The sequence below is a fragment of the Choristoneura fumiferana genome, chromosome 3 (assembly GCF_025370935.1).
Source record: "Choristoneura fumiferana chromosome 3, NRCan_CFum_1, whole genome shotgun sequence".
In the NCBI taxonomy this organism is placed as follows: domain Eukaryota; kingdom Metazoa; phylum Arthropoda; class Insecta; order Lepidoptera; family Tortricidae; genus Choristoneura; species Choristoneura fumiferana.
In genome coordinates, this window is record NC_133474.1 from 19,542,433 (window position 1) to 19,558,996 (window position 16,564).

The following is a 16,564-nucleotide window of genomic DNA, read 5'->3' on the forward strand; positions in this document are numbered from 1 at the left end:
ACAAAACTTTTAAAAGTGTAACGTTCGCTACGAGACTTGCGTTTGATCATAGTCACGCATTATGCTAATTGGTACTTAGCATACGCGACGCGTAGAGCTTGATTGGAGTTTCTTGCCGGGTTCTTCTCAACAGAGGTTTTTCCAAACTGCTGGCAGATTTTTTTGATATTCATAAGTGCTTGTTATGTTATGGCGTATATTGAATAAAAATAATGTCTGACTAAGAGACGCGAGTTCAAATCCCGTCTGGCGTATCTTTGCACCTATTAATTTTAATAAATAATTAATTAGTACAATATTGTGTCGTCCATAGCAGTGCTCTCTGAATAATTTAAGAGACGCCGAGAGGACAAGAAAATCACAAGAATGTGTAAAATTATTTTGTTATTTCAAGTTGATTCAGTATTCAAATCATCGCGTAAGAACAATGCATGTAAATTCATTGAACCGAATACCGAATGCGGCAAACTATATGCGGCCATTTGCAGGAAATCTTCAAAGAATGTTTATTAAAAAAAATTGCTTATATTGAAAGATGATGATGATTTTGAATCGGTGATCAAATGAAAAATTAAATGACCCGCCAAAATTGAATTACTTATCTCTCTTTTTTATTATAATACAGTATTTGTTTTTAATTTAAATATCTTATAAATTAAAGGTGGTCAATCCGTGTTATCGAACGTAAAAACAATTTTTAAATTAACTATACATTTAACAGAACCATAAAGATTTGAATTTTATTTTTGCACGTAGCCTAATTTTCTGTCTTGTTTTTTGGTGTACAGTCAAGTGTTAATATGTACATATTTTCGAACCACTCAAAAATGTTACCGCAGCCTTATTACGTTTGAAGGGTGTAAGTCCATACTTTTGCACTCGACTGTACGCAGATATAATTCTTTCAAGTGTATTGTTAGGTCAAATTATTAGTTTAGAACTTTTGCTTGCTTGCGCATCGTCTATTCATTTCATTTTTGTGTAAATTAATATATACAATCTAATTATTAAATCGATTTTAAGGTTGTGAATTATATATTCAGATTAGATCACTTACAGAACAAGGTGATCATCATAGAGGCAGTGTCGATCGCGGAGTTACGGTGGGTATTTTCTTTTTGTACAAATTTAGAGATGATGACTTCTCCTCAACTTTTTCAGTTGCTGATGACTGTTGCAGCACTGAAAACATCTTTCCTTTGTTGAGGATTACATTTTTCAGGATGTAGAAGAAAGATAAATACAGTATTTACTATTTACTACCTGCTGCGATCAGCTCATCTTTGTATCCCTATTTTGTAACCAATTGTTAATCAAATAAAGTTGACCACGTCAGCAAGGATTCATCACGTTTGGTTTGAAAACTTCTCATTTACTGTATTAAGCTCCTACAGGCTGTATATATTGTGATTCATAAAAAAAATATTAATCGTTATCATAGTGACGTAGGGAAACTCTGTCAACGGCTGCAGTATTTCACATAGTCAATCGATGTTAAAAGAAATAATCAGGCATCAATTTTTTTCTTTCCTAATTCTAAAACCAACATATTTAACAAAAAAAAAGGTAGTTAATCTAAAGATGATTATAGAAATAAAATCACGTGTCTTTGAAAAGTATTTTTAAGCACTAAAATACATGTAACATTAGGGATAAGGTAGGTAAAGTAGGGTAAGGCTAGACAAAATAATCTGAAAACAATCATCATCATCATTTCAGGCGTAGGACGTTTACTGTCGGACATAGGCCGCCCCGCAGATCTCCAGTTGCTTCGCTTATATTAGCAGCTGCCTGCATCCAGCGTGATCCCGCGGCTTTAATCAGGTTATCCATCGATCTCGTTGATGGACGTCCTACGCTGTGTTTGCCGATTCGCGGTTTCAATTCTGGAACTTTTCGGCCTCAATGGTTAACTGTTCTCCATGCTATTATACCTATGGCCTCCCATTGCCACTTTAACGAGCTATTTGCTTAGCTATGTCGGTGATCTTCGTTCTAGAACGTATCTCCTTATTTCTAATTCAATCCCGTAGAAAAACCCCGAGTGCAGTTCTGTTGTCTCCATAGCTCGCTCAGTAATTTTGAGCCTATTTTAAGGACTATAATAGGGAAATAAAATCAATAGGTACTGTAAAATAAATATTTTTTTATTCATTAAATCACAGTTTTCATATTAGCCTTATGCGAGGTTTTGTTAGTTTTTACCATCCGAGTCCATGACCATACCCGAGGCTATGTCCGTAGCCGAGACCGTTGGCGTATCCAAGACCGACGCCGTGAGCGGCGTATCCGAGACCAAGACCATGAGCACCGTAGGCGACGGCGCCATGGGTGAGGGGAGCGGCGATGGCGCCGTGAGCGTACGCGGTGTGCGCGAGGGGAGATGCGTAGGCGGCGTGGGCCAGGGGAGCGGCGTGAGCCACGTGCGAGGCGTACGCTACGGGAGCGGCGTGGGCGAGGGGAGCGGCGTACGCCAGGGGGGGCGGCGTGCGCGGCGTAGGCGACGGGGGCGGCGTGCGCCAGCAGCGCGGGGTCCTTGCGCACGACGGCGTTGAACCCGGAGTGCGCGTCGGCGGCGTAGTCGACGGTGCGCTTGGTGCCGTCCGACTCGAGCAGCGAGTACTGGCCGCGCACGGTGTCGCCCACGCGCGTCTCGTGCTGGCTCTTCACGTCGCCGGTGTGCGGGTCCGACACGCCGTACGAGAAGCTGTTGTAGTTGCCGCCGTGGATCGCGCTGCCCTGGGCAGCCGCCACCAAGAGAGCTACAACGACGAACTGAAATAAAAAGCAAAATATTTTTCGTGTTTGAAAATTGCGCAAACGTAAAATATCATGGGTCTTACAATTCTTTAGTTACTCTAAGCGTAAACGCAACAAGTATCCTCGACGTTTCGACGACATCGCATCGGCCCTGGGTACATTAATCTCAAAAAACTTATTTTAATCCTAATACTGACACGTGTTAAGCTCACTTTCAACGGCTGTCTTAATTTTTAGTTATATTTGATTTATCTGTTGAATATTTACAAAAAAGCATGCTTGTATTGTTATGACTATATATATTCACTAGGTAATTCACGTTGTCGTGTTGTCTCGTGTTAATTTCAAAAATATGTTAAGAGCAATTTTTACCTTCGCAGCCATAGTGATAGATATGTTTTGCTCGACTTCGAGTTGCAACTGATTAATTCAAGTTTCTGCAACTATTTATATGCATTCGCCGGGGTGGCGGTGCTGTATTATTTCGGAGGTCACGCGCAGTAACTTTCCGTGTCCGTTCGTCAATAATATTGCTGACGCCCTTAACTATATATTATGTGTCGTTCTTAGGCAAAAGGAACCACTTCTGCGGTATTGAGTTATTGGTACCAGCGTATAGTGTAAAAGATGCTCTATTCAATACAAAAAGAATTTTTAAAGTTTGAAAATGGAAATACGTAGTTTTCAGACATTCGATTTCAAAGTTTGTGGGTGTAAAAAAACCGAGTTCTAGTTTAAAGTTATGTAGGTTTAGGTGATTCTACATATTGTAAAGTATAAGATGATGAAGGAGGCAAATGCCAAACTCTAATGATTTGGATAAAAACAAATTATATCACACATTAGGGTGTAAAGAACTGAAATTGCACAAAAAAATTAAACCCAAAACTGTTTGATATATTTGGCAGATGGTTTGCTGATAGATTTTATTGTTTTCAGGGTATATGATATATATAAACAAATTAAGAAATTTATTAAAATAATGTATTTCTTATAAAAGAAATCATAAAACAGCATTTTTACTTAAAAACTCGTATAAAATCAACATAATCAGTATTGTAAGAATAGAATACGTAAATCTAGATTACTAATTGGCAATCAAAACATAAATCAACTAGAAATAGTGTTTTTTTTCTGTATTAAAATTGCACTCGAAGGTTATTGCCTTAAAAAGGATGTAATTGTATTTTTCTATGAGTAGAAATAGTTATTTGTGCAACAAGAGAGCAAAGTTGTTTTTTGTTGCGAGTGTTGATTTTAAATCCCGAGTAAGCCAAGGATTCTATAATTGAATCACGAGCGTGAGCGAGTGATTCTAGGTTAGAATCCTGAGAGCAACAAGGGATTCAAACACACGAGATGCAAAAAAAACTTTGGTCTCGTATGACACATACAATTTTTCACAACGGCAGCAAGAACATAATTTAAATGTAACATAAGAATAAAACCACATAGTTATATACCAACCGGTTTACAAAACAAACAATTTTTTAAATATAATCCGATTATTAAGAAACAAATCTCATACTCATAACATCCATTGTAATTTTAACTTAGAACTTCTTGTAGGCAGTCATACCAGTGTAACCTTGACTCCACATCAGTTCAATCACAGAACCGAAATTCAAACTAGTATGTTTTTGTGGTGACAGGTTGGTCATAATGCGCTTTATGTACTAATCATAATAATTTAACTTAACTTGCGCTAACTTAGCTTGTCAAAGGCATCTCAGAATTAGACTACGAGTAAGAGTATAATGAATAATTTATTTTTAATTCAATGGAATTTCTGTTCGTCAAATCAAATAAAGTTCGTATTCTTGTTCTCTTAGCTACCCATTTTAATTACCAATTATATTAATTTGTTTCATGATTGCCATTGATTGATGCTATTATTAAATAAATCAAAGTTTGTGAGTTTTTCTACGAGTTCCTAGTAAACAGTACCTAGGCGACTGAGGTTCGTTCGGGCTCAAACTTGGTAACCAGCGTTTTCCTAGAGATAAAACCAAGCTAGATCGATTTTTCATCCCCGAAAACCCCTACATACCAAATTTCATCAAAATCGTTAGAGCCGTTTCCGAGGTTCTGATTATAAATATAGAAGAATTGCTCGTTTAAAGGTACTAGATAGATAGATACCAGCTGTAACGCACAGAATATTTTTATCGCCATATTACCAAGGAATCGAGATGTAAGCGATTATAATTCCAAAATATCAATCGTTTAATCCAGGGGCTAAAGAAATTAAGCTGCTTATAAAAATATTCGCAATACTTTAATGTCTTGCGATCACAATATGTCTTTGTAAATTAACACAATCATCATCATCATCATCATATCAGCCATAGGACGTACACTTTCGGACATAGGCCTCCCCCATAGACCTCCAGTTGCCTCGGTTGGAAGCGGCTTGCATCCACCGTAAACCCGCGACTTTAACCAGGTCATCCGTCCATCTCGAGCTGGTGAGATTGTGAGCGATCTTTTCGTACTTTGAGTTGTGAAGTGTTCCAAATTGTTTTCATTACTTTGATAGCAAATTTTGTTCTATGTTATGTTAAGTCTCTTTAAATAAAAAAGTGTTTTGATTCGATTTCGTGATGTTTATTTTTTGTTTAGTACATTTATTGCCCTTAATAGCCTAGTGACCTATTTTTATTTATTAGTTTCCCAAAGTAGGGGATCGTAGATTTAAACCGTGGCTAGAGTTTTGAACATTTAATTTCATACTTAAGCGAATTTACATTTAAAATTTACACTGAAAATGAAATAATGAAGTTTCTTATTCGCTCGCACTGGATCCATGTAGGCACTAAACAGACAAAGCTCTCTCAAGCCGAGAGAAGGCTTGTGCCCAGAAGTGTGTCATATATCGGCCCGTGATGATGGCACCATCGACCTCTATTTCAATTGCAAACCCTTTTAGTAAAACTGCTAAAAAGCGTTATAATATGTTTATTACTATAAACACAATACCTACACAAGGTTTTTTTAGTCTATTCGGAGGGTGAAGTTGGCAAAAAAAGATTAGCAATGTATTTTTAACATTGAAATGGATTACTTATTTATTTTTTGATAAGATATATTTTCAATCGCAATCCACTTTCAACATTTTTCAAACGCTTTTCTGTAAATAACTTAGGGACAAGTACTATAGGTAAATTACCTCAAGGTAAGCTTGGCCTTCGCGATAGTCGCGATGGTAAGGTCATTGACCAATCACGTCTGATACTAACAACCGTGCAGACAAGTACTACTGTTGCCATCACATATTTCGGAGCGATCAAGGTGGTCAAAAATATCGGCACATCCACTCTATTATTAAGGGATTAGAGTTCAAGTTTCGATATTTTGGATCACTTTGGCCGCTCCGAAATAACTGATAGCGACTGTACCTAACTGACGGTAAAAAATGTCCTGTATTAGGAAAATAGATACATTTGATATTTTCAAGCTATCACGATGCACTTCTTCGCTACTTTTTCCACGTGTTGATGCGAAACACATCAAACTGATGCGTTGAGAGAGAAACGTGTGCATTTCAATTTCGTATTATCAATCGTCTGATAGTGTAATGAATTATCAAATTTTTTTTTGTCTTCAAATCAAATGTCAAATTATTATAGATGTGGTCTACCATTTTTGTCAGCGTATTGTATTTAGTAATTTTGAGTGATGATTAGAGGTACAATTTAGTATATTATATTTTAATTAAGTTACTTAATTTTGTCACCTGAATCTAATTATTAATTATATTTTGAATAAATAAGGATAGTAGTATGATCAAGAACTTTAAATAATTCATGAGCCACCAAAAAAAAATGGTGGCATGGTGTCCTTGATCGTATATTATATTACTGAAAATTGTGAATTGAAAAATGATTTCCTCAGATAGTTAATTAAAGTAATAAATTAAGGTATCAACTCCACGCTCTCAAAAAAGGACTCCGAATCTAAGGCTGACTATGACCAATTTTTTTTTACAACCGTATTGTTTTTTTTAGTTTAGCGTCTCTCTCTCTCTCTCTCTCTCTCTCTCTCTCTCTCTGATAAGCTGTAAAAGCTATCAGAAGTTAACAGTAGAAATCTGTTTGGAAAAAAAAACACCTTAGAACATACCCGAAACGATAAAAGATTTCGAATAGTAGTCTAAGACCAGGATATGAGTGTTCAGAACAAAACAAGTTAGGGTTTAATTTTTCGTATTTATTTTATATATTTACATCACAGTCTTCTTTAATGGCACACTTTCGTTTTGTTTACCAGTGGGCGCCATAGCCGAGTCCATGTCCGTAGCCTAGACCGTTGGCGTATCCGAGTCCGACGCCGTGAGCGGCGTATCCGAGACCAAGACCGTGAGCGCCGTAGGCAACGGCGCCGTGGGCGAGGGGTGCGGCGATGGCGCCGTGAGCGTACGCGGTGTGCGCGAGGGGAGCGGCGTAGGTGGCGTGGGCCAGGGGAGCGGCGTGAGCCACGTGCGAGGCGTACGCTACGGGAGCGGCGTGGGCGAGGGGAGCGGCGTACGCCAGGGGGGCGGCGTGCGCGGCGTAGGCGACGGGGGCGGCGTGCGCCAGCAGCGCGGGGTCCTTGCGCACGACGGCGTTGAACCCGGAGTGCGCGTCGGCGGCGTAGTCGACGGTGCGCTTGGTGCCGTCCGACTCGAGCAGCGAGTACTGGCCGCGCACGGTGTCGCCCACGCGCGTCTCGTGCTGGCTCTTCACGTCGCCGGTGTGCGGGTCCGACACGCCGTACGAGAAGCTGTTGTAGTTGCCGCCGTGGATCGCGCTGCCCTGGGCAGCCGCCACCAAAAGAGCTACAACGACGAACTGTAAGCACAAAGTACAATCTTTTTTAAAATCGTGGCACTTTTACTTTTACCAATCAATAAATAGGTACTAAAGTCCCAAGTCCCCTCATTCAGAGAGGAGGCCTGTGCCTAGCGGTGGGACGTGTATAGGCTGGGGTGATGATGATGATGATTATAATAAGGTTAAACTTGAGCAACCAAACAATTTTTTTTTATAAATGAAATCTAAGCCATTATCCATCCATACTAATTATTATAAATGCGAAAGGGTGTGTGTGAATGTGTTTGTATGTTTGTCCATCTTTCACGTCGAAGCGGAGCGACGGATCGACGTGATTTTTGACATAGGGATAGTTTATGGGCCAGAGAGTGACAGAGGCTACTTTTTATCCCAAAAAATGCACAGTTCCCGAGAGAACAGCGCTTGATAGCCGCGGGCAAAAGCTAGTTGGTAAATAAATGTAATATTTTTAAATAAATAATGTTATTATTATTTTACCTTCGCAGCCATTGTGATAAGTGTGTTTTGCTCGACTTCGAGTTGCAACTGATTGACTTTAGTCTTAACAACTATTTATATGCACGTGCCTGCAGTGCAATATTATTATTTCGGAGGTCAAGACCGAAACAGGTATGCATGCACGCTTGTTCGTCAGCGGAATTCAATCAATTCCTGGCACGACGAGGAAGGTGGTTTTTATCGAATAAAAGAGGAAAGCGAGCAAGCGGGATACCTATGGGTAATTAATTATCGGCTCATCATTTCTACCATAGGCACCTACAGTTCAAGTTTAAAGTAGATGTATTGCCGTCCCAGAGGGTTTAGATAACAGAATTGGTCCTAAAGATTTCCCCAAATACTTTACATTTTAGATACCTGTACTGGATCACAGCAATAAAGTGCTGCTGCTGACGCTATCAAAGGTCACAGGATTGCTCGGTATAGTGGTGGAAGTATTGGAATGGATGTCGCTTGTGTTATTACCTTGTGATCGTCCTAGCCCTTTCAGAACTGGTCAATATAATTCTGTGATTCTTTATTCACTTTCTCAAAAAATATTCGTATTCTAAAAACGGGTGAATGAGAGATTCAGGCACAATCGTATGATGCTGGGCCCGTCCATATAATATTAATATTTTTAGAGAAAAATTGAATCTCAAAAACCACACAATTGTATTCACCAGTTCTAAAAGGGCTAGGTTCTTTGTTAAAAAAAAAAAATTAAATAGAAAGCTGTTTATTTCAATAAAAAAATACACGTACATTTCATTAATTAACTACTAATCCTTAATCAATAGGATTGTTGCAGTTAATGTTTAATTTGTTAATGCTCTTACTATTTTATCAACATTAGGTATAAACAGACAGAAGTGGTAAAGATCCTGGGAACGTCAAGTTGATAGGTATGTTACAAAAAATGCCAATGCAATGCCTCTAATGGCTCTTATAGCTAAGTGTGTGTTCGATAATTCTACTAACTCAATGTAATCCCACGCTTAATGCAAATAAATTCAATTTAATTTAATTTTCATTTAATTTCATTTCAATGTAACTTTTTGATATTTTTGTTTTCATACTAGAACTGGGCATCGAAATCAATGGAGTACTTCCTGTTAACATAGAATCATGTAATTTGGTAATAAATAAAGCCTCACAGTGAAAATAACGGGAAAGTCTGATAATCACTGATCCACAAAAAAACTTATTGTGTCATGACGTGAAAATACTTTATATTATTACGTAAAGTACAAACTTATTTTTGCCAGCCTACAAATTAGTGTATAATGCTCGTAATTCGAGTCTCACTCGCAATTGACCAGTTTGTAAAAAATAATGTCACCAATGTTATCTGATACTCCAATTAAGTACCATACTCCATTACTCACAGGAATTTCAATGACGCACGATAAGAATTCTGAATATAATTCAATGTGAGGATCACGCGTGGCATGCGCAGCGCTTGCACATACATTTAAATGCTTATGCATGTATGTGACCAACAAACGAAACTAAATTTTGATAAAATAACTGATTTCGTGGAAATCTGAATCTTTTACATGTAAAATCTATGGATTGTATATAATGAAAACTGTTTTAGTCTCGTAAGCCTAAAATTGTTACTGGCCATCGAGATGCCCAATATTATTTTTATGAATAAAAAAGTTTTATTCTTCAATAAATTTAATTAATATTGTTATTAAGAGATTTTTTTATACTGATTAACGATAAACCTCTATGTCATCTGATGATCATAAATGTAGCTGAGTGCTTCAGTAACAGCCTATAGGTACACAAACATTGGTTAGCACTAAATTGTATTTATCTGTCGAATTCCGTTCCTTAGCAGGCCGTTTTAAAAAAAATGAAATGAAAGGCTTAGTGCGAATCACCGGAATATTAACAAAACAACGATGGAAATGCTCCCCACACCTGGACGTATGATGGCGAAACGGATATAGTGCTCTGTGCACAACAACAGCGTCACCTAGCGTCCGGTACTTTGTTGGCTCTGAGGCTCTGACGTTTTGTAATTTCATCACGTCTTTGTGACAAAAATCAAACCTATCACGTATTAATTTATAATACAAAATTACTGTGATACCATGATTTGGGTGGACAAAGGCTTTTGAATTCATTTTTGGTCATTAAAATTAAATGAGGTAACTAAAGTTTATTCCAAATGTGTTTTTTATTTTGGTTATGCCAGGGTTTGTTTACTGCATGTTTAGTTGTACTTTTACTGTAAAACAAAAAATAATGCTACTTTAATGGTTTATTTAAATAAAAGAAACCATATGTTCTAATAATAAATTAAATATTGTTTTCAGGTCAAAATGACTATCATTTTGAAGACCGGTTTTGTGATTATCACTCAATATATGTCACTCGGGAAAACTTTTAATAAGCATTATGTGACTTTGACATTTATGTATCAAAGTGAAGTGGCCAGTTACTCGTGACAGTCAAGACAGCGAAAGAAATTTTAATCACTGACTATTCATTATCTCATTAACAGAGGGTTTTTCGCAGTAAAATTGATTCTGTAATTATCTCCAAAAAGTTTCATAAACTTTTACATTATTTTTTACTTAATTCTGCTCCTGCTGCTCCTAGAGACGAGTACTATCAGCCGTAAAATATAGGTTCCTAATTTGTTAGCACCTTATATAACAGGGTGCTTCCTCATTGCTACCGTTGAAGCTTATTGTTATTGATATTTATTTTGAATAGTTTTTACTTGAAAATGAACTCTATGACGGATACGAATAGCGTTAGCAATGAGCCGGCTGGCAGGTGAATCATATCGGCTGTTGAACAAGAGTGTAAATTTTTGTTAAGTATCTGTAACGTAATTCGTGCTGTAGCTACAGTCACCTGTATATCTGACACGTCCTACCATCCCTTTAAATAGAGTTGTATCAGATATTTAAGCACGCTATGTTGTGTTAGATATTGATACTAGTGACTGTATTCTATAGATTTTGATGAGTGAGTGAGTTTTAATCGACATTTTTAAAGTACCAATGAAATTATAAAAGCTAGGTCAACGAACCTTAGTGTACTTATCTAACTACCTTATCTCATGAATATGGGTTCTACGGAGTTAGGTATTTAGCTTTCTCTGAGACGAAGCTATGAGGTTGTGTAAATGAGACCAATAAGCTTTCAAGAAAAGGTAGGCAGTGCCCCTTCTTATTTTTCTATTTGTCTTGATGAATTTATTAAACTGATGATTCCGCTTAAGTAGTTTTTAGCGCATTGATCTTTATTTTTTTTTATTTCCCTAATAAAACATATTACGATCTAAGGTCAACTTCTTGTTCAAGATAATAAAAGATAATAATAGTGAAAGAAACAAAAATAATCATATAAATATATCATTTATTTCTAGCATTACCAGAATTAATCACAGCTTTTGCGTTTGAGTATCAGAGGTTTATTTTTTACCACCCGTAGCCACCATAGGCAAGACCGCGGCCATATCCGAGACCGTTACCGTATCCCAGACCGAGTCCCTGAGCTCCATATCCGAGGCCGAGACCATGAGCACCATAAGCAACGGCACCGTGAGCAAGGGGAGCGGCATAGGCGGAATGGGCCAAGGGAGCGGCGTAGGCCAGGGGAGCGGCGTGAGCCACGTGCGAGGCGTACGCTACGGGAGCGGCGTGGGCGAGGGGAGCGGCGTGAGCCACGTGCGAGGCGTACGCTACGGGAGCGGCGTGGGCGAGGGGAGCGGCGTACGCCAGGGGGGCGGCGTGCGCGGCGTAGGCGACGGGGGCGGCGTGCGCCAGCAGCGCGGGGTCCTTGCGCACGACGGCGTTGAACCCGGAGTGCGCGTCGGCGGCGTAGTCGACGGTGCGCTTGGTGCCGTCCGACTCGAGCAGCGAGTACTGGCCGCGCACGGTGTCGCCCACGCGCGTCTCGTGCTGGCTCTTCACGTCGCCGGTGTGCGGGTCCGACACGCCGTACGAGAAGCTGTTGTAGTTGCCGCCGTGGATCGCGCTGCCCTGGGCAGCCGCCACCAATAGAGCTACAACGACGAACTGAAACCGAGGAAATAATTTTTAATATCTTCACAAGAAGATCAACTGTAATTTCAATTTAAATTGAGTTTTATTTTATCATCAGTTAAACTTCGGCGGAGATCCCATTAAGCCCCATTTTTATGCTGATGGCGCCCTCATGAAGTCTATAACTTTTAAATTTTATTTGAGCTGTCTTTACCTTCGCTGCCATTTTGATATGTTTGTTTGAACGACTTCGACTTGCAACTGATTAATCCTGAAGTTTATTACTATTTATATCCGTGCACCGGCACCATATTGCGCGGTTGGAGGTCAAGCTCGGAAGCATAACGCGTACGTCACAAATCCGCGGCGGCTTACGTTCATACATTACTAGCAAGTATGAAGGCAACTTTCGCTCGTCAGATGTTCGACACTTTGTTTACAGAGGTAAACCGTTATCTTATCAGATGGTAATACAATAGTAGGTATTTTAATAATAATAAATAACAATATTCATTTATTTCAAGTAACATGACTCATAGAAAATACAAAAAGAAAAGAGAAAAAAAAATACATCATAGAAACAAAATACACTTGATTAAGAAATAAATTACATTGTCACATTATATTAAAAAAAAATTAAAAAACACTAAATTAATTGAAATTATTATCATGTCAACAGAATTATTTATAATTTAATTTATTCTTACATGTCTATCACAACAATTAATAAGTGATGTGTAAAGCTTTGCTCATTTTTTTACGATATATTTACGATCTAGTTCATCAAGTTTACTTTACGATTACTGCACACATTTTGACTGAAGTTTAACTTAATAATATACGTGCTTACGATTGGTGATGATCAATTCAAGTTTAGTTGGAATTTGTAAATCCAATAAGGTGTATAAAAATAAACCACAAAAATAGACGCAACGTATAATTTTTTGCAGCATTTTTTTTCTTCCAGCTCATTCCAACACATTATTTTGGAAACTATTGGGGAAATTGGGACTGGTTTAAAGACCCGAAAGTAAAAGTAAAATCAAACATAAAATCAAACGTAATCAATAAGTAAACAGCATTTCTTATACTGCAGGCATTATTGATAACTTAACTGCAATTAATTTAATTAATTAGATAAATACGATGTAATTTCATTAGCTCATCGTTTTTATCGCAGTTGGCGGCATAATAATTTGTGTAAAAACCATTCTTATTAGCATTATTTATGAACCGAAACCGAAAGGGGTTTCCGCGCGCGTAGGTCAGCCCGAGTTTCGTCGACTTCCTTTAGGCACTCGGAATGCGTTACTTATTCTTGAATGTTATAATGACGTGGCCATATAAATAGATGCCAGCAGGTAATGTAATCAGTTGTAGTGTAGCCAGCGAACCTTAAGCCAAAATGTTCTCAAAGGTAATTTATATCAATAAAACAAATGGCTCCAACGGTCAACCAATTACACGGATTAGTGAATAAGATACTCGTGCGTTACGAAAATGTATCTAACTTGATGATCAAGTAGCTAATTATTAAGATACAGTTTTGATTTAATGGTCTTAAGACATTATAATTAGCTGTTTTGCGAAATTTAAATAAGAGTGAAAATTTGTTAAACTATTTCAATGCAAAATGTTTTTTCATCTAGTCTATTTACAAGATTAAACTACTAACACATATTTGATGAAGCCTTACAAATTGTTATTTTAATTCGGCTGCAAGACTAGTAATTCATCAAAATTATTTTTGTATAAAGTAGGTACGATCAGCCTGGATAGTAATTGCACAGCGCTTAGCGCCATGCAAAATTGACAAATGTGTTAGTACCTCTCTGTAAAAAAGTGATCCGCTACTTTTGATGCCCACCGTATACGCAAAAGACCACATCTCTCTTTACTTTCCGGTCTACTGAACCGTTAAAGATACAAAATCGAAAATAATAGGTACCTACATGTAAAGCAGTTGTTTATTACTTATTGTACCAACTTGTTTGCTTTGTAGCGATTTCATAATACAGTTTCGTGTAGATAGGCAGCGCAGTTTTATTTTTGTTAACTTATTCAGATCTGCCAATTGTGTATGTACACAAAATATTTCAATTTAGAAAATTTTATATTATGATCACCGTTCATACCTAGGTACACCAAAAGCAGGCATGCAACAGCATTATCAGCAACAGTAATATGTACATAAAGAGAGACGTACACTGTTAAAACGAAAATAAAATACACAATTAACCCAATTTTTATCTCCTTAGATTGCAGTACTCGCCTTATTGGTGGTGGCAGCGCAAAGCAGCGCGATCCACGGCGGCAACTACAACAGCTTCTCGTACGGCGTGTCGGACCCGCACACCGGCGACGTGAAGAGCCAGCACGAGACGCGCGTGGGCGACACCGTGCGCGGCCAGTACTCGCTGCTCGAGTCGGACGGCACCAAGCGCACCGTCGACTACGCCGCCGACGCGCACTCCGGGTTCAACGCCGTCGTGCGCAAGGACCCCGCGCTGCTGGCGCACGCCGCCCCCGTCGCCTACGCCGCGCACGCCGCCCCCTGGCTCACGCCGCTGCCCTGGCCCACGCCGCTCCCGTAGCGTACGCCTCGCACGTGGCTCACGCCGCTCCCCTGGCCCACGCCACCTACGCCGCTCCCCTCGCGCACACCGCGTACGCTCACGGCGCCATCGCCGCTCCCCTCGCCCACAGCGCCGTCGCCCACGGCGCTCACGGTCTTGGTCTTGGATACGGCAACGGTCTCGGTTACGGACACGGACTCGGCTACACTCATGGTCTTGGCCTCGGATACGCTGGTCTGCATCACTACTGAAAACCCACCGCAATTGTCTACTTACGTGTTAATTATGTATATATAGCCATATAGAAGCTAAATCGACATTAAATATAAAGTCCAACAATGTTGGTAAAGCAATCTGTTTTATCTTATGCCAATAGTCCCACAATTACCTACCTAAATCCCAGGTATACTCGTACCTACTATTTTGACCAAAATGCTCTTTTTTCGTTTTTTAGGAAAGGTAAAAAGAAGAGTAGGTAAAAATGATCTGGGTGTGACCATCAGAAAGAAGAAGAACGAGAAAGATCGTGACTTTTGAGTTTATTTTAAAGAAAAACACGAATGGGTACTTAGTGAGAGTATGAAGAATGGCTGAGAGAGCTAGGAATTATAACTTTGGAGAGCTGGAGGCAGCCAAGCGATCTGGTCGAAACTTACAAGATATTCACTGGATACTACAATGTACTTGAACTAAGTAACATATTTACACGCAGCATGAATGAGAGACTGAGAGGTCACTCTCTGCAACTGATACGCACCCTGTACAAAGAAGCCCAGGCGCCATTTGCAGGGCAACTGAGAAAAGAGTTACTGTGTAAGAGTTTAACAGTTTGCCCGAAACACGGCGGTTTTCGGTGCACCCTCAATTATTTATTTTAAAAACATAACCCTCCTTCGGGCAGTCGGGTAAAAACAGACTTGATAAGTACTTTGATAATATAATATTATTTATGGTGGATAATGAAAAAGATGTTCAAACAGATGGAACGCTTGAATGTATCATCAGATGAATAACTACTTAAACAGGTGAGATTATGAGCTTTACATTTTCAGTTTTAAATAATTCGTTTTAGTTTACGCTACATGATTTTAATAGAATCCAATGTCGTAATGCTGGTCATTACCTATGGTTTTTAAACGCATAATTGAGGATTTACTATATGGGTGTAGATAAATATAGTATACAATACAATAAATCATAAGAATGTTTTAATCAAGGGCAAAAGGCTAGGTACTTATAAATACTCTACTAAAGGTACACCAACACGGTACTGGCTAGCATAAAATGCCAGTTAATTCCAATGATACCAACTTAACGAAGCAATTAGTCAACACAGTGAAGTATCTTTAAATTCCTTAAATATCAAATCAAGCGCTTGACCTTTTCTTATCTACGCCTAAAATGGAACAAGATAGTAAGTTGCACCTCCAAAATTAAATTTAGACAAATACAAGTAATTTCCTGCTCGACTTGTTTCGCCAACTTGCAATAAAATCAAATTACTATTAGGTATATAAAATAATCTGAACGTACTTAGCAGTGTCCTTGGTTTGGCAACGGAAAGGATATAGTAAAATCGTTCATTCAACGCTGCAGTCAAGAAGGATATTTTATAATTGCCTACATCTCGTATGACTAAGACACAAAGTACCTATCTAAGAGTATGTATGATAGGCAGGAGACAAAGATAGAAAACGCCACTTTTTTATTTGGGAACGGTTGTGTGCTCTTTTAAATTTTAAAAATGAAATTAAGGGCTGTTTCACCATCCATTGATTAGTGTTAACTGCCGGTTAAATGGTTGGGGCTCAAAGGGCGTAAATCACAAAACACAACTTTTCAGGAAAAGAAAAAACTGGATAAAAAAATTAAAAAATATACAGTTTTGTTGTTTGTAATGTTACAT

At 38.7% G+C, this 16,564-nt stretch overlaps 1 protein-coding gene and 2 pseudogenes across 1 annotated transcript; 1 reads left to right on the forward strand and 2 right to left on the reverse strand.

The window, feature by feature from the left end:
• Nucleotides 1-2,126: 2,126 nt before the first annotated feature.
• LOC141426879 (uncharacterized) lies at nucleotides 2,127-3,199 on the reverse strand (annotated as a pseudogene).
• Nucleotides 3,200-6,954: 3,755 nt separating this feature from the next.
• On the reverse strand, nucleotides 6,955-12,381 carry LOC141426127 (uncharacterized). Its single transcript, XM_074084987.1, has 5 exons — nucleotides 12,297-12,381; nucleotides 11,520-12,115; nucleotides 10,810-10,879; nucleotides 8,070-8,117; nucleotides 6,955-7,589 (listed from the first exon to the last, which is right to left on the reverse strand). The coding sequence occupies exons 1-5, from the start codon at nucleotides 12,306-12,308 to the stop codon at nucleotides 7,023-7,025; spliced, it is 1,293 nt and encodes a 430-aa protein (XP_073941088.1). The 5' UTR covers nucleotides 12,309-12,381; the 3' UTR covers nucleotides 6,955-7,022.
• Nucleotides 12,382-13,445: 1,064 nt separating this feature from the next.
• On the forward strand, nucleotides 13,446-15,011 carry LOC141426881 (larval cuticle protein A3A-like; annotated as a pseudogene).
• The last annotated feature ends 1,553 nt before the right edge of the window (nucleotides 15,012-16,564 follow it).